The 18265-nt window shown below is 42.3% G+C and overlaps 2 protein-coding genes across 5 annotated transcripts in view; one reads left to right on the top strand and one right to left on the bottom strand.

Annotated features, from left to right (window-relative positions):
• The window catches only part of Zbtb5 (zinc finger and BTB domain containing 5), a 47595-nt gene extending 44190 nt beyond the window's left edge, over positions 1-3405 (bottom strand). The window contains exon 1 of one of the 3 annotated variants that reach the window (XM_063225274.1): positions 3221-3405. The gene's annotated coding sequence lies outside the window, so the exon portion shown is untranslated. Of the gene's footprint in view, positions 1-1949; positions 3037-3220 lie in introns of those variants that run through there. The other 2 variants (XM_063225290.1, XM_005008661.4) reach the window with 2 other exon arrangements.
• A 51-nt stretch (positions 3406-3456) lies between these two features.
• The window catches only part of Polr1e (RNA polymerase I subunit E), a 28862-nt gene continuing 14053 nt past the window's right edge, over positions 3457-18265 (top strand). Inside the window, exons 1-5 of one of the 2 annotated variants that reach the window (XM_063225319.1) lie at positions 3457-4511; positions 14458-14547; positions 14778-14881; positions 16300-16376; positions 17104-17189. In XM_063225319.1, the coding sequence (XP_063081389.1) occupies positions 14472-14547; positions 14778-14881; positions 16300-16376; positions 17104-17189 (343 nt within the window). In that variant the 5' untranslated portion in view covers positions 3457-4511; positions 14458-14471. Of the gene's footprint in view, positions 4512-14374; positions 14548-14777; positions 14882-16299; positions 16377-17103; positions 17190-18265 lie in introns of those variants that run through there. The other variant, XM_003470879.5, reaches the window with a different exon arrangement.

Genomic DNA, 18265 nt, shown 5'->3' with positions numbered 1-18265 from the left:
AGGAGTGAACCACCATGCCTGGTAGTTATATTTTTTTGTAGTATTTTGGGGGTCCTGTCTCAAATAGTGAGTTCTCTTTTCCCTATCTTCCTTCCTCAAATGCTCTTTGTAGTAGAGTTAAAATAGAAAGACTATAAAGGTGAAACCCTTGTGTTTTTAGAGGAAGAAGACTCAGTGAATTTTAAATTATAACTAATTAAGATGTACTGAATAATCAGTGATACCATGTTAACAATATCATGTACAGGAAAAAAAGGGCAAACAGGTCACCCCAATCATTTTCAGTTTAAGAAGTAAAGCATTTGTTAACTTGTTATCAAGTACACAAAGTAACAGCCTACCAAGTATAATTTCCAAAAATCAGACCTACCACTTAATTATTCTTTAAATAAACCAAGTATTTTCTTAATTTTAATGAATTTATTTACTGTTTGTTTTGGTTTTTTGAGACACTCTCACTATGTAGTTCAGGCTGGCCTTAAGCTCACTGCATAGCCCAGGTTGCCTTAACCTCCCAAGTGCTTCTTTTACTCCTAATCAGCTCCTTTCACTACCAAATTTTCTCAAGAACACAAAAGCAGGGCCAGGAATATAGTTCAGCGGCACAGCACCTGCCTGGCAAGCGTGAGGTCCTGAGTTGATTCCCAGTATCCAAAACAAACAAACAACAAAAAAGGAAATTTGGAAAATTCATTGATTACAATTACATTGAATTAACTGGGTACAAAAGTCTTTTAATTGTACCATATTTCATAAAATCTAACTTGCCTGTAATTACAAACTCCATTATTTCATATGACAACATTCAAGAAAAAAAAAGCTGCCAATTAAAACTATAACATGTTTGTTTATACCTTCGTGTCTTCAAGGAAAGTAAATTGTGAACAAAATCTGTTTTGGAATCAAAAAAATACTGGGAAAAAAAGAAAATATTGAAGCATTAAACATAATTCAAATAGAAGACAAAAGAAAAATTATCTACAGAGAAAATCTTGGATATTAAGAATCTTTGATATGTACTGTATTATGATAATATTCCACCACAATTTTTAATGTTTGAGCTAAAAAAAAAGTATTTTTAGCAAATATATGTAAATTAAATGAAAGGCATCAGCAAAAAGTAAATCTTAAGATTAACCCACTATTCAGTAATGAAAACAACTGAAGACCACTCAGAAACAGCTGGTCTTTAGCATGAGAAAATCTCCCTCAAAATACTTCGCCTTACTTCCGTGCACTAATAGACAAAAGGTACGTGTAGGGTTACATTCCATCCCACCTGCTACACTAAGGCAAACTGGCTCTACCAGACAGTATCTATAATTGAGAAATGCTGAGTATAGGAAAAGAAAAACAATATGCTCAAAACTGACAGATGGGAATAGTATTTAGAATTAACTTACACTTGAAAAATAAAAGTTAAAAGCTAACATGGAATCAATACTTGGCACAGTCCTTTTTTCCCTTCCAGGGAGAATCTGAGGCAGATTCCAGATTTTGTGCCAGCAAGAGTGTTTTGTCACTCTCATTGTACACAAGATATTTTAAAGTCTCCACTACAATACAAACAATGCTAAGAACTTTAACTATTAAAACATTTGTAGGCATGTTGCTATCCAAATGATTTTTGAAAATCTTTCCACTTCTCATGACAGTCCTGTGACAGTCTCTTGATAGTACTGACCTTAAATTTAAGTAAACACCCCACTGTAAAATGCTTTTCCTCCAAATCTCATCACTTGCAGAATTTTCCAAGACGCATCAATTAACCAGAATCCAGCTAACCAGCATCCCCAGTTAACTAAAAGTTATGTTTTGACACAACTTTTAGGACAAAAAAGGCAAATCTCCAGCAAAAAATTTCACTTCAAGCCTCTTGAAAAAGTCCTGCTCCATTTATTCAGTAAAATGCAAGGGCCCAGAAAAGGTCCTCAGTCAATTAATCTTACCTGGCAGGGCTCCAAGCTGGCTGTGGCGGCCAGGTCAGTCTTGCCAAGTTTACTGAGATTTCCAGAAAGGTTTAGAAAAACAAAACAAAACAACAGTGGGAGAAAAAAATAGCTCCTTTGGTTTAGGAGCTTTTCTCTAAAATTCTCTCTCCTCTGGCGATCTGATCTCTTCCCTCTACTAGCCTACTGCCAACCGCTTTTACCACGGAAATCGCAGGCAAATTTTTCATAAAAACAATCAGATGTCCACCCCACCTTTTAAAATTATCTAAGGCACAAAATCCCATACAAGGACAACAAATCGGTTGTTAAGGCACAGCATTGTCTTCACCCTCTAAATATTCAAATGTATGTAAAATCTTTCACTTACTGTAACTCAAAAACATATGGACATATATTTGAAATATTTTTGTTTAAATTCTTGAAGGTGAAGAGCTTATTTTACTAATTCAAATCTAAACTAGAGCTACTACTTAGTAATTAAGACTTTACTGTGCATTTACCCATTTTCTTCCAAATATTTAAAATTTGCCTTCTGCTACAATAATAAATGACTATTTTAGAGGTGGGGGGAACCTGCGATCATCCTTAATTCACTGCCTTGTGTACTGATGCACAAATCTGTCCTCCACACAGATAGAGCATGGGATGGCGGTTTCTTAGCACTGCATCTCCTGCAGCTCCTCGCGCGAAGCCTGAAGTAGTTGGCATTTAATAAATGCCCATTAAACACTTTCTTCCTCTCGTAACACGTTCAGGCATTCCGAAACACTCCACCCCTCCAGAGTCTGCTGCCAACTCCCGAATCCAGATCGCCTGTGGCCTTCCACTGATGAAACGAAACCTCGTCGTTCAAGAAGACCCAAGACGAGAGCAAGAAGCCACCCGATTCCATCCTGGAGGGCAGCAGATCCTCCATTCATCCCGCCAGCGTATACATCCGGAGGCCTTTCCTACCCATGTCTGGGAAGCTACGTCTCCCGCCAGGATCTGCAGACAGGGGCACGAGCCTCCGCCCCACCCCGCAGACAGCCAGGCGTCGGGACACTGGGCACGCCTGCGCAGAAGAACCTGCCTTCCACCCGCTCGGTCGCTCTCATCAGAAGGGTAACAATACCCCCTCAGAAAGACAGGCAGGGGAGGCGGGGTGGGGGGTGGGGCACTATGCGTCTGCGCGCTCCCTGACGCCTTGGCGCGGCCCTGGCGCTCTAGTCTCCACGTGAGCGCGCCCGCGCGCGCCATCACCGCTCTGGTTGACAGGGTCGTCTCACCTGAGCCGAGCTCCGCCCCCCTTCTCGCTAGAGGAGGCGGTGACCCTTCTCGGATCAGACCTGACTGTGTCGGAGGAGGCGGGAACGTCCAAACTGGCGTCTTCGTGATGGGACTTCCTCTTCTTTCTGCCCGCCCCCGGCACACCCCTCCAGTCCCCCAGCTCCTTTGGCCGGTTCGCCACCTCTCTAAAACAGCGGCGGCTGCCGCCGACAGTAAACGGAAGTGACGCAACGCAAAATCACCTAGCCACCCGCTTCATTCCCCCGCCTCCTTTATGAGCTAAAACCAATCAGCAGCTGGAGGGCGGGGCCTGGACGACTGCCTCCTGTGGGCACTGTACTATAGGAATTTACTCGGCCCCTTGAAAAACTGACCAATCCACCGTCCCAGGAGTCTGGCTGTGTTTACTACCGACTGAATCCGTGAACGCTCTGACCAATCATCATTTACCTTACAATACATGAAACTGTTATCAAACGCCTCTTAAGGCGGGACTTATCACTAAATGACTCTATGTTTGGACCATAGAAAAGTGACTGTGAGCAGCAGCTAATCAAAGCCTGTACGAGGCAAATAGATTTTTCCGCCTAGTTTCTCCAATCGCAATCACGACTGCCCGGGAGGCAGGCTCAAAGGGTAATAAAGCCTAGCCATTGGCTGGTCCTGAAAGATTTCCCTACCCTCTTAGTGCAGGTCGCTGCATAATCTGGGACTGAAGCTCAGAACTGAGTTCCGTTGCTCGAAGCCAACACTGCAGTACGATAGAAGTTGTTCTCAACTGTTACCGTTAGAAAAGGTAAAGTTAAAAGAAAAAAAGCCGTACAAAAGAAGCTACAGGAGCTGTTTTAGATTGAATTAAACCAAAATCCACGGTTGAAACAATGAATTTAAAATATCCGTCTCACGGTAGTTAAGTGGGCCGCGTGCTGCGTCCAGTCTAGAGTGGCGACCTGCCTGGGAACGCTGGCGCCTGAGGACCGGGCAGGCGGGTCCCGGACTCGGGGTTTTGTGTTTGTCTCGACATACCGTGCCACAGGTCATGCAAGCCGGCAGTCTCCAAAACCAACTTTATAATTACCTATAACTCCCTCAAAATACAATTTATTGATTTGTATCAATCTATATAGAAGTACTAAGTTCCGCCGAGATCTCGAACGTTGAAGGGTCGCGGACTTAAAGGGAAGAAGTCCGAAAAGCGCGAGCTGCGGAGCGGCCCGGACTCCCAGGCGCACGTGCGGTGGAGACTGGCGACCCCGATTCCCGACGGAGGCCGGCAGCTCGACGCCCAGGGTATGGGGCACTGAGGCGGGTGGAAACCCTTCCTCCCCAGGGGAAGAGCAGACACTATACGCGGGGCCTTTATCTTGCGGAAACCGTCCAGACACAAAGGCAGACTGTCGGACGCGACCAGATTCCGTCTGGTCTGGGTGATGCAGGGTGGGGGAAAAAAGTCTTTAAAAACGGACCTCCCTGCTTCCTCAAAACGTGACACCCAACTGCAGGCAGCTGGAGCGGTTCCTCCAGACGATGGTGTGCAGTGGGAAGCATTGCCCTTCGGGTTTATCTCTTTAAGGCCTCTGTGAAATCTCGTCAGTTTTATTCATTAAGAGTCCCTGACACTTTATAGCTTTTACACATGTATTTTGCACCAGATCGCAGAGTAAAATAGAGCTAATATTGAATACTGACACTAAGCCAGTTGGTCTTTAGGATAATTCCTAGATAACTTAGACATTATCAAATTTGTAGACTAGCAAAAATGATTTGTAAATGGGCACCCTCACATACTGTTGACAGGGTAATCACTGATACTGTCTTTGAAAATAAGCTGGTCGTGTCTAACTAAATTTAAAATAAGCATTTATTCCCTTCCAACTGGCATTTTCATTCCAGGAATGTATGCTGTGGAAATACACAAAGGTGGAAAAATACGTGAGGTTGTTTAATGACAGCTTTGTTGGGGGAACATAACCTCGAGTTATATCTGCAGAAGAGTACCATATATAGTGATACATACACATATATGTGTTTATACCATTAATGGATACATCTACACAAAATAAGAACCAATAGGCTGATTGGTGTAGATCAGTGTATTAAGGCTTTTTTGGCATGCACAAGGCCCTGGGTTCAATCCCCAGCACCCTCCACTCTCAAGAAACAACCACCACCAGCATGTGGAGGTATACATAAAAGCTTGTAAATACATGGCAGTGTATGAAAAGATACTATCAAACTGTTCACCATGGTTACCTTGTCACTAGACAGGGTCTGAGAAGTGTCTCAAAGCAGGAGAGGAAGATTTCAGTTTGTCCCTACATTTAGAGTAGGTTCACCATCTTTCATCACAGAAATGCATTTCAGGATTTGTCAATGAAAGGGATAGACAGATTGATTAGAGTTAAAGAAGTACAGTCTCGGAAAAAAAAGTAAATTCTCTGGGAAAGTAGAGTGTGAGCATTCAGAAAGAGACTTACGGTCTGAGGTGGGGATATTTGTGTTCTTCGGGGATATTTGTGTTCAACACATGATCTAGGATAAGTAATTTTTAGTGTCTGCAGGTGGGCTAGTCTGTAGGAGGAAGAGCACAGACAAATTTACAGGTAAAAGTGATAAGCCCAATTTATAGACTTATTGTATGTTTTAAAACTCAGGATTTTGAGGGAGTTGCCTGGAATGGAAAAAAAACAAAAGTATTGTAAACTAAGGTAACTTTGTGTCCTGAACCTGCAGTTTTCTTAAAAGTACAATTTTAAAAGTATGATTCTCTCTCTGTGTGTGTTCTCTCTCATCTGTGTTTCCCCCTTCAAAACAAGTTTTCTCTCATTGCTGGGACAAAATACATACGTGATAGCCAAAATGAAGGAAACAAAGGTTTATTTAGCTTACAGTTTTTGGAGGCTTCAGACCATACTTAGCTGGTTCCAAGGCAGGGTGGTGTGGCTAAGGGGTAACCCTTTATGGTGCCACAAGCAAGAAAAAGGGCAAAAGGGAAAAGCACACCTCCCTTATATTGTATGCTCGTTACCCACCTTTGGATTGGGGTAGGTCTCATCCAGCCAATTCCAGCACTAGACAATGAACCAATCAAACACTAGATACAGCTGCCACCATGACTGCATGAGGCTTTAAAGGGCAATCCAAACACAAACCATAACAAGGTCTTGTTGAGTCACTAAGTTTCCAGGCTGGGCTTCAACTTATAAACTTCCTGTCTCAATCTCCAAGAGTGCCTTATCTCTTTTTTACCTATCTATTTCTCCTGTCATATCTGAACCTCAGTGAAAGATTGGGAGTTTTCAGGAAATAATTTAAAAAGACCTTCTTAATTTTTAGGTTTATAAGATTACTATATTAATTCTTACAGCAGGTATTATTACTTTAGTAGTATTTATGAAGACCAGAATTATAGGTGGTTTGGGCAAAATTCTTTCAAAAGCAATCAAAATTTTTCAATGAAAGTATCAATAAGAAAAAAGTATTGATAAGATACTTTTTTCCCCTGCCATACTGGGCATTGAACTCAGGATCTTCACAGTGAGCCTAGGCATTCACCACTACTCCCAGCTCCTAGTTTAAAACAATGGAGTACTAGTATATGAAAAGACAGACAAGTCAGTGAATCGAAACAGTAGGCCCAGAAGTAAAATTAAATATTGGAGAATTTGGCATTGTTTGATTAAAGTAGTCACTCTCACTCATTGCTTGTTAAGTGTAGACATAGGTAGCGTTACCAGGTGTGGTGGTGTAGGCCTATAATCCCAACATTCCAGAGGCTCAGGCAGGAGACTGCTCAGTTTAAAAGCCAGTTTGGGCTACAAAGTGAGTTCAAAGCCATCCCCAACTGTATCCTGTCTCAGAAAAAAAGATTTTGCAGAGTGTAGAGATGACAATTTGGCAATATCTATTGCTAGAATCAACTTGGCCCCACTCGTGATATGAAAATTATTTTAAGTTTACAATATTTGAATGAACAACAACCACAGGGGTAAAAATATGAAAACTTCTTTTGTTGGCTTAAGCAAAGCCTTTAGAAGATACAGCTACCATAAATTGCCTCTCTTGAAGGTTAATAAACAGAAAGAATATAGACCACTCACACTTGTATGAGAAATTACATTTTTAAGACCTTTATCAAAATTTTAGGTACCTTCTGCCTGGGCCCAATAGCACGTGCCTACAGTCCTGGCCACTTGAGATACTTAAATGGAAGGTCACTTGTGGTAGGAGTTTGACACCAATCTAGGTAAGACAGCATGAACCTATTTCAAAAAATTTTTTTCTTGTATCTTCCATTTTTTAAAATTAGTTTCCTTTAATGCTCCCGGAAGTCCCAAACCCCTTTCATATTAAGATGGTGTGTAAACACTCAACTCTAGGGGTTTGGAGAGCCTCTTCATTGTGTGCTCCCTGGCAAATGAATACTATTTTCCCTGTTACTTTCTATTGTTTGTTAATTAGTACATCTCAGGGTCTCAATCTGAAGTGGTGGAGAGAAGTTGTTCCCCCCTCCCCAACACTAATACAATTCAAAATACAAACTCCTTTATTCTCAGTGACTACACTTTTAGGATTACATCATACACATATAAACCATATAAAATCACATATGTACAAAGTTATTTATGGTAGCAATAGTTGCATTAGTAAACAACCCATAACAGGCTAAATATTCATTGTGAGGGCTCTCATGAGCTCATCTAGATTGAATTACCTCCCAAAGGCATCAGTTCCTAATAATACTGCCATCTTAGAGTCTAGGACTTCAACATATGAATTTTGAATGGAACTGTTATAAAATCCGTGCCTTTATAAGAACTCTGTCTCTGCTATGTGAGGCTAGAGTGAAAAAACAGTTACTATTCAGGAAAGAGGCAATCTCACCCTGACTCAAAACAGCCTTGACTTTAGACTTCCAAACCTCCACAACTGCAAGAAATAAATGTTTAAGCCAACCACTTTGTGCTGTTTTGTTATAATAGCCCCAGAAAACTAAAATAGTCAAATTTGCCATCCTCTGCCCTGGGACAACTGTTGAAAACACTATAGACAAGGAGGTACATTAAATAAAGCAATTGTGGAAATAAAATGAAAAGCTAAAAAAATTTCAATTCAAAAACAATGAAGAAAAAAAGAAACAAAAAGGAGATGTAACAAATGCAAAATAGTAATTGTATTTACTAGAATGTGGGGCACTCTATTCCATAGTGACAAAAATGAAATTGTAGATGGATAAGGTGGGGTACAAGCAAATTTACTTAAAAGATACAAAGGCAAGAAAGTAAAAGAAGAAGCCAATCTTTGCCCTCCTATGAGCCAGGGGCAGCCATGCAGGCTGGGAGGAGAACCAAGAAGCCAACCCATGCCTTCCATGAGCCAGCCGTGTAGGCTAAGAGACAAGGAGACACCCCCTTTATCACACTTGAAAGCATCTGGCTGATGTGGAGGGACACAGGCTGAGATGATACAGCTGAAGTGAAAAAATAACTTAATGCTTTTATTGTTTGATTGACTTTGCAGGCCTAAACCAGTAGTCTGAGCATCTATTCAGAGCATAGTGACATGTAATATAGCAACTGTGGAGGATTTCCTTATATCTTGGTTTTGAAATCCAATATTGTTCTCACTGTTCTGTTTCATTTTTTTACATTGTATTTTTTTTATTCTCTTTAAAATTAAAAAAAGAAAGTAAAAGATATAAAGACAAGGAAGTGAAGCTCCCACCAGCCAAGAAGTGGTTCTGATGAGAATACCCAAGAAAGCTGTTTGTACAGGGGTTTTAAGGAGCTTTAGGAGGCGCTCAGGGCACTGTGCAAACAATATAATCTCTCCCTACAGGAGACTAAATATTTTTAGGGTCCAGCCTGTGCAGTGTTCATGCAGTGTCTATGCAGTGCTCATGCAGTGCTCAGTGTCTACGCAGTGCTCATGCAGTGATCATGCAGTGTCTATGCAGTGCTCACGTGCCTTTAAACGACGGTTTCCATGAGCTGTCTGGGACCTATGCAGAGCATGACTGGGCAATTAAACTGATACAGCTAAAAAGTTCTTACAACTTGGCATTATCTACCCTAGAGTCTGCTATTTCTCATTTTTTAAAGTTTCTTTTAGGGGGGCTGGGGATTTAGCTCAGCAGCATAAGCGCCTTCCTTGCAAGTGTGCGGTAGTGAGTTTGATCGCTGGTACTGATAAAGAAGACAAAAAAAAAGTTTCTTTTAGGAAATTAGTTTCTGAGAGCAAGAGTCATATGTGGAGACTGAACCCAGGGCTTCATGCATGTTAGGCAAGTGTTGTACCTCTGCCACTTTGAGATTGTGTATTTCCATTTTTCACCTTCTAAAGTGCCTTGCACAATATCAGAAGGCCAAAGATTTTAAAATATCTAAACTTTTTTCGAAGATAAATTTAATTGACTATTAGGAATCTTTAAAACCCTAGGACATCATTCAAAGTAACTCATTTTACAAAGCAGACATGGGGGCTGGGGGTTTAGCTCAGTGGCTTAAGCACTTGCCTGGCAAGCATGAGGTCACAAGTTCAATCCCTGGTACAAAAAAAAGAAAGCAGACATGGGTTGAGGCTACTGTTCGTGATAGAACACTTGCCTAGTACATAGAAAACCCAGGGTTTGATCCCACTACCCTCAAAAAAAGTACAAAAATGCTTGCTCAAAATGTTTGCAGAAATATACATAGTGGTAAAATAGAAATAGGTTAAATGGTCAGCTAAAGGACTGGGTCTCTAAGCACTGTGGTAACACTCAACAAAGTGTCATATGAGATTTGAGAGAATGCTTGCAGGATGATGCTAAGTTCTAGAAAGAGAAGCTATCACACTGAATATAATATATCAATTATAGCTGGGGATTTAGCTCAACAGTATAAGCACCTTCGTGGCAAGCGCAAGGTCGTGAGTTTGATCTGTGGTACCAAATATATATATATATATATCAATTATAATACATATAGATGGAGAGAAAACCAGATAGTTGATGGCTGCCTTTAGGTAGGGTAGGATCATGGATTACTATAATTCTTTATATTTTTCTGTATTTTCTCAATGTTCTACACCAAATCTGTATTGCTTTGATATTTTTAAAAAATCTAACATTTTGGGAGAAAATTGAAATATTTCATTGGACAAATCGAATATGCTTAAATTTGATACATGCTATAAAAATCTGAATCTTTTTTATAAAAAATTGAAGGAATGATGTAGTTTAACAGAAGCAAAGTCAGGAGTTTTTGCTTATGGTTAATCCCAACTAAATTGTCTATAAGAAGTATAGATGCTTAGGATAAGTGCACCTGATGGAGAAGCACTGAATATTCTGGAACAAGGGAGTTGACAGATTATCCCCGTTCTGTGCGACCAGGGCAGAGCTGCAGCAGTGACCCACACAGGGCCTCGCAGGGTAAGAAGGATCCAAATATGCCGGCATAGTCAGGAGGTGATCGAGATGAGGAAGCACCTACAAATTTTGGTGTGTGAGAAGCTGGGGAGGAATCACTGAAGTAAGAGACGAAGAGATAAATGCAAAGCAAATAAGGCAGCCAGGATGGAGTGTCACCTAGATCACCTGGCTCTGGGATCCCCTCGGGATACTCAGAGCACACTTTTGGTAGGTCTGGTGGGTCAGCGGGTCATGGAAATGTGGGGGTCTGTGTGTGACCCTTTGCCCCTTCTTCTCAGGCACTGTTGCCCTGTTCTGCTTCCCAGCCACAATGAGGTAAGCAGTTTTGTTTAACCGCAGCCCTTCCACCGTGGTGTTTCTACCTGAAATTAGCTGGGCATGGAATGAATCTCTTTAAAACATGAGCCAAATTAAACCTCTCTTTTAGGTCATTTGGTTAGGTATTGTGTCCAGCAACGAGAAACTACATACAAGAGTGTGTAGGTTTTTAAAGTGATCAGGTTTTTAAAGTACGTAGGACAGAGGCACTGGTTTTGTCCTATGTGGCTCTGGAAAGCAGGACTAGAACTGTAGGGGGAACTACAGCTGTAGATTCAGAAGGAGGCAGATTCAGTGAGGGGCTGGGGGTTATTCCAGGTGAAGTCTGCCTTATGAAGAGTTGCTCATGTTTACAGGTATGAGCATGTAGAATCTGCATGGGTGACATGAATGAAGAGAAAGGAATGACAGAGAACACAACAGAAAAGCAAGAAGAAACATGTAAACCTAGGAAATAAGGAAAAGGAGGGACAGAGGCACAAGAGAGGAAGAGACCAGGCTGAAGAAGCGATTTTCAGAGTACAGGCTGAATCACAACAAACCATCTGACTTGCCTTCAAGTTTTCACTAGCAATATCCTGAAACACCGGCAGATGGCGATATTACCCCAGGAAAAGAGGACTTTGTTTCTCTCCAAAAATCCTGTGTTCTCTGAAAAATGAAAGTGAATTCTGTAAGTCTTGGTTTCCAAACTAAATTGACAAACATTTTAATGCACAATTCTTCTTTTTAAAAATCTATTTTAGTTCAAAGAGAAGAAAACATTTCAAAATACGTGAAAATTTTTCTTGGTGATTCTAATTCTTCATGATTCTAATCTAGAAGAGAACGTTATAGATTTTTGTTTTTTGGTCTTTGCCTGAATACCATTCCATCCATCCTGCTCAACCTCAGTTATTTATGCATCTATATATATATACAAATACACTGTATGCGTGTTTTGAATCACTTTTTTTTCTTTTGAATCACTTCTAAATAATTCAACAACACAGGGGTATATTACAATCTGTTTTACAGCCTCTCCATCAATAACACTTCCTTCTCCAGATAGAACATCTTATAACTTTGAATTTTTGCCTGTGGTAATTCTGAGAGTGTTCATTCCTCTCAGGTGCATGCTGCTCTTCACTATTTTCCCCAGTAACAAAGCAGCCAATCCTGAAGACTTTCAGAGAATGTGTATGACTGCAAAGATTGCCTTAAGAAGGAATAAACCTGGTATAACAAGAGCTTCCCAAACTTCAGTTATACTCATATCATCTACTGATTCTGATTCAGAAGATTTGACAGGACTGGAGATACTAGCAATACCATTATCGCTGGCACCAAGGGCGAAACTCTTATCTTAGGATCTACATTTGGTCTCTTACAGCCACTACTGTTTTCTTTGTCACTTTTTAACTTTGACTTAGCTGTTCATTTCCATTCAACCAACACATATTTGCAGAGTATTATACGTAAACCCTATGTAGCTGATTTCAAATTCAATATATCAAATACTAAACATTTTTGAGTTCTAGTTTCTGTGCTAGGCTCCTAGGATTATTGATGATTCAGACCCATTTCTCATTCATTCCACATTTTCTGAAGGGGTACTCTGTGCAGCCACTGTTCCAGGAGTTGGAAACAGAACAGTGAAGAAAACTAAATCTCTGTTTATTATAAACTCAACTGTTTATGAATAAACACAAATAAGGTTAGAGACAAACATATAAATGGGGGCACAGACAAAAAATTAGACAAGACTCTTTTTCTTATTTTTCCCCTCCTGAACAATTCCATAGGGTCAACCAGAGAAAGAACTGACAGCTAAATACAACCTGTAATTTTTTGGAACCAGGGATCAAACTCATGACCTTGCGCTTGCCAGGCAGGTGCTTATGCCACTGAGCTAAACCCCCAGCAACACTTGATTCTTGACAAGTTCCTTTTGCTATAAAATTCTTGTTGGGACAATTGGTGAATATGAATGGAGTGTGAAAATTATATGGTAGTAATGTCAATGTTAATGCCTTGTGATGGCTGTAAGGTAGTTATTTAGGGAGAGTCTGTGTGAGTCAACTTTCTATTACTGTATCAAAATAGAATATCAGCTAATGAGAGGGAAGGTGTAATTTGGTTCATAGTTTTGGAGATTTCAGTATATGACTAACTGACCCCACTGGTTTGGTCATGTGGCCACACAGCACATCAAGGCATGTGCTAGAGCAAACCCACTTACCTCGGGGCCAAGAACTAAAAGTGAGAAAGGAAGGGCGCATCCCTTAGGGACCTGCGGATCTCTACTGGGCTCTTAAAGTTTCTACCACTTTCCTACAGCTTGAGGAACAAGCCTTTAATGCTTGGGGGTACATTTAAAACCTAAATGATAGCAGTCCTTGTCTATAAAAAGTACTATAGTCTTATGAGGTAAATGGGTATCCGGTTGACAGTTTAAATGGTTCAAGACAAATAAGTCTGAGAGTGGGTCATTAGAAACGTGTGACAAGTGCCAGGCAGTGGGGCATGAAAATGTTAGGGCTATCAGGAAGCTCCTGGGTATTTAGGGGCAGATTCTTAAAAGCTGGCAATTTGGAAAACAGAGATTAATCAGTCATGAGCAGTACAGCATTTGGGCAAGCGAGTCTTGGACCTGGGACTCTGCTTTTGGCCAGGTGTGATATCACATTCCTGCAAACACAGCATTTACGAGATTGAGGAAGGGTTGAATGACGCCAGCCTTCGGCTACACAGACTTTGTTTCAAAAACACAGACACAAAAGTCATGCTTTTGCCTTTTCCTACTCTGATGAGTTTCCAAGAGGAAAAAACGGCTGTTGAGTCAGTAGAAAAAAGAGGGTCAAAATCCTGTCTTCTAACCGCGACCCCGCCGCCCCTATACTTAGAAGTTGCTGAGCCTCTCACCACCTGGTCCATCCTCTTCGGGTTGCACAGGTGGGTGCACGCCTCAGTTGTTGGAGAGATCGTGGCGAGGAGCTGTGGTCAAATCTTGGATTAAAGGATTAAAGGATTGGGGGCTCACGTGTATGGATGGGAGACAGAGGCTCTGGTACCAGGTGTCACCTTCATTTACAGTTCCCGCCAGAGAACTTTAAATTTCAATGTGCCTTTGTCTTTCGAGGTCTTAGGGAGGTATCTTTGTCACGATACGAGAAAGACGAATCTCCACAGTGGCGAAAGCCTCACACGCCGCTCGGCTGAAGCAGCAGGACCTGTGCGTGGACTCCAGTCCTGATAAACCTGCAAGGCAAAGGCGCGGAGAGCGCTGGGCCAATCAGGAGCTGCGCCTCCCACGGGCGGGCCTAGAGCAGCGCGCGATTCCTTGCTCGAAATGGGTGGAACAGAAAATGGGAGGGACCTACGTGCCCCAGAGAGTAGGGGGCGGACCACGCCTACGCGCGATCTGGGCGGGTCCCGGAGAGGCCACGCCTCTTCCGGCTCGCGGTAGGTTGTGGGAACTCGCGTGCTAACCAGCTTGGTGATAGTTCCGCTCTTGTTCCTTAGGCTTCACTGCCGGGATGGCGGCAAAGGTGGTACGCAGCGCGAGGTGGCAGTACTGTGGGGAGCCGGATGAGAAGCAGAGAGCAGTACTGGGTAAAGACCGTAGTACTGGAGCACACTTCCGAACCCTCTCCCCTGCAGTCCTTCGGTCCCGCGTCAAGTGTCTACCTGGGCCGGGAGCCACTGGTCTCCATCACCTCCCTTCCAAACTTCACCCACACTTCGTTTTGCCCCGCTTTGAATTTCCATGTCTATCAGTAACACTCGCTTTCCTCCTCCCCTGTATCCTGCTGTCATCTGATTCTTGGGCTGCTCTCTTCCAGTTCAGTTCTCCAATGGGAAGCTGCAGAATCCAGGCAACCTGCGCTTCACTTTATACAACAGCACTGACTCCGCAAACCCTAGGAAGAGGAGTCAGCGGATCTTGGTAAGTGCTATAGTTCGTATGGATTCCGCTCTGCATAGTTCAGGAGGCCCCTTGGTGTGGACAAAAGGGGGGGCACAGGGGAGAAGGAGGATTGTAGCAAATGAATTTTGGAAGAACTCATGTGAGCTCTGACAGCTTGCGAATGAGGATAGGCTCCACAAGTATTGGATTTTTGATCAAATGCTTCTTTTCATACATTTTTTCAACATGCATTTATTGAACATCTATTGTATCCCAGTGCAGTAGGCTACTGGGGAAACAGCTATGTTACACTTGGCCCTACTCTGAGGGCCTTCCTGCTCCAGCGCGGGGTTTTGGACCTACTGATTTGGTACTGATAATCTGTTTTTGTGGGTGACAGGCTTATGCATCACAGGTGTAGAGTCTCAGGGCTCTATCTGCTAGAAACTAGTGGCAGTATACCACAACCCTTGTGGCTCGTGAGGTTCTTGGGACGAAGGACCATGAGAGGATGAGAAAATAAAGAGACAAAGCTGGGGTTAGGTGGAGCCCTTACTCTTGCAATGGGAGGACTGATACTGCTCAACCAAGGCAGCATGTTTATTTATATACTGGGAAGGATGATGTCAATTTCAGCTCCTCTGCCTAACAACCCATTGCTTGAATTGTCCGGGAGCTTGCTGTTTTTCTGGGCTCTAGCTTCTTCACATGGTTGACTGGGAGCTCTTTGTTTTTTGGTAGGGTCACCTATGGATCATGTCTTAGGTCAATTTCCAGCTTCAAGGGTTCCCAACAGCACCACATTGTTGAGAACCTCTGCTCTAAAGGAAGGACTACTATCTGTGAGCTTGTGCAGCAGACAAAGCTCAGTTGGAGGGAAGAATGTAAGACAGAGTGAGCTCAGTGGGAAGAGAGGTCTCTGTTTGCCAGAGTGCCTTTGTGGTGGAAGGTGCCAGAGCCTTGAGGCATGTGGGAGGTTTTGAGAGCCAGTGTCTTGGTGTTCCAAGAGGAGAGGATAGGAAGGACCAAGGCAGGGAAGAAGAAAAGTTCGGCTGTGACTAGGAAGTGAATCTGTCATTTCTAGGGCTCCCGAGGTTGTGAAGAGCAGTCATTGGAGAAGCAGGCAAAGATCAAAAATGTTGGATTTTGGGTAAAGAAGTTGCCTGCAGAATCACTTTGCATATCTGTTAGGGCTTCTGTGTTGGGTCCTGTGGCACAGCTCCCTCCAAAACTTTTTTTATCAGTTAGAAGCCAGCACTGTCTAGGCCTTCCTTCAAATGTCTTTTTGCCTTTCCCCCAGGGGTATGCCTGGTTCCTGTGCAGATGGTGGGATAGGATCATTTCCTAGAAGGTCTCTAGCAGTAATCCACTATGATCCAGGATTGTAAAGCTTCTTCAAATGCTTAATATCTTTCAGCATTGGTTGTTAATTGATTACCTTTTTCTCTGCATTGTAGGCAGCTGAAACTGACAGACTTTCCTATGTTGGAAACAATTTTGGGACTGGAGCCCTCAAATGTAACTCTCTATGCAGGTAATGATGAAGGACAGGGTAAGGGGGAAGGGTGATGGGGAGGTTTGGCTGAGACACTGACAGCCCGCAGTTTCTATCCAGTCTTGGCAATGACTGAGCAGCTCAGCCCTTTACTGACTCCTGTATAATGAGGACTGTCCTGAGCGGATGGTCTGTAGTTCTGAGGGAGGTTGTGAGGCACACAGGGTCTCTATGGTGATACCAGAGGGCCTTCTCAGAGCCATGCCCTGATAGAAGGCAGATTGATGTGTAAGTGCTTACAACTTAATACTGTATCATGTCCTTGTAAAGGTGCTCTATTTTGTATTGGTATTTTCTCATTATTTGCCTCCATAAAATTCAGTGCACATCTGGGCACAGGAGTGCATGCCTCTAATACCAGCGCTTGGGAGGCTGAGGCAGAAGGATTACCATAAGTTTGAGGCCATTCTGGGCTACCTAGTAAGACCCCGTTTCAAAAACCAAAAGCAAAAGAAAATTGGTGTAAAGCATAATTGTAGATTCTTATGCCTCAGAAGAGTACATCAGATGGTTGGCTACCAATGTTGCCAGGAAGCCTTTTATTCCACATATCCCTCACGTTTCCTTTCCCATCCCTTCCTTTTCCCTCTCCATGCATGCAGGTCAGTGCATTCCTTGGGTTGTTGGGACAGAAGGAAGGGTGAGGAAAAGGAAGTTGTATAAACAGTACCCTGAACAACTCCTGTGGTGTTTCTTCTTTATTCAGGCACTTTGTGGGGATTTTAAACAAGACCTCTGGCCAAATGGAAGTGTATGATGCTGAATTGTTCAACATGCAGCCACTCTTTGCAGGTAGGGCTCAGGGACTGTGCAGTAACACTGCATAGTGTGAGTTCATTTAAGTTTGTGGTGTGTAAAGCACTTTTTTTTTTTTTTTTTTGGTACCGGGATCAAACTCATGTCCTCATGCTTGCCAGGCAGGCGCTTATATTGCTGAGCTAAACCCTCAGTCCTGTAAAGCACATTTTGTAACTTTCTACAAGGCTGCGTTTCTGCTAGTTTTGTTTTATTTCCAATGCTGGGGATTGAACCCAGGGCCCTATGCATGTTAGGCAGTGCTCTACCATTGAAGTCCCTAGCCCTCGTTTTTATGTTATTGTCCTTTGAGACATTGTCTCACTGAGTGGCTTAGGCTGTCCTGAACTTGCAGTCCTCCTACTTCACACTTGGCTGGCCCAGTTTTTTGTTTTTGAAGTTTTCAAACGTGTAAATTTTGCAAGCTTTTTTATGACCTACTATGCCCCAGGCACCAAGCTAGGGGCTGTGGATGACACCAACCCTGTCTCCACAGTGTTACAGGTAGAATCAGAAACCAACCATTAAAGCGGGTTGAACAGTGATCAGTGTAGAATGTTGGAGGACCTGTCTCAAAGAAAATTCTTTTCTAAGACTTTTCTTAATTCTTAACTGCTTTGCAAGTGGAGGTTTTAGAATCTTTGGTAGGTGAAAGAAACTCCTTAAAGGTAAGAGAATAATTTCCATGTGGATGGAAAGTCACTATAGTAATTTTTTTTAATCTAATGAAGTTACTTGCTTCTCTTCAACATCTTACAGTGCACAGAGCTAGAGTGAGATCTTCTGAAATCTTAAATACCGTCAGACTGCAGGCCCCTGGCTCTCTAAATCTCAAAGCCTGAATCTTTAGTGATGTCTTAGGTAGTAGGAGATGGTCATAGAGAATTGTCATGAGGATTGCTATGAGTCTGTATTAGTATTAGTTTTGACTTTATTCTCTTTAATCTGTGGTTCCATTCTTTTGAGAATCTGCTAGACCTAGATTGACTTTTCAAAAACATATGATGTACAAAATACAAAAATATATATGAGGTTCTACATATTCAAGGATTGATATATGTAAAATTTATAAA

The sequence above is a fragment of the Cavia porcellus genome, unplaced genomic scaffold, assembly GCF_034190915.1.
Source record: "Cavia porcellus strain 051 isolate PalLab524CR breed Dunkin Hartley unplaced genomic scaffold, mCavPor4.1 scaffold_1, whole genome shotgun sequence".
NCBI lineage: Eukaryota > Metazoa > Chordata > Mammalia > Rodentia > Caviidae > Cavia > Cavia porcellus.
This window is presented reverse-complemented; position numbering and strand designations above follow the sequence as displayed.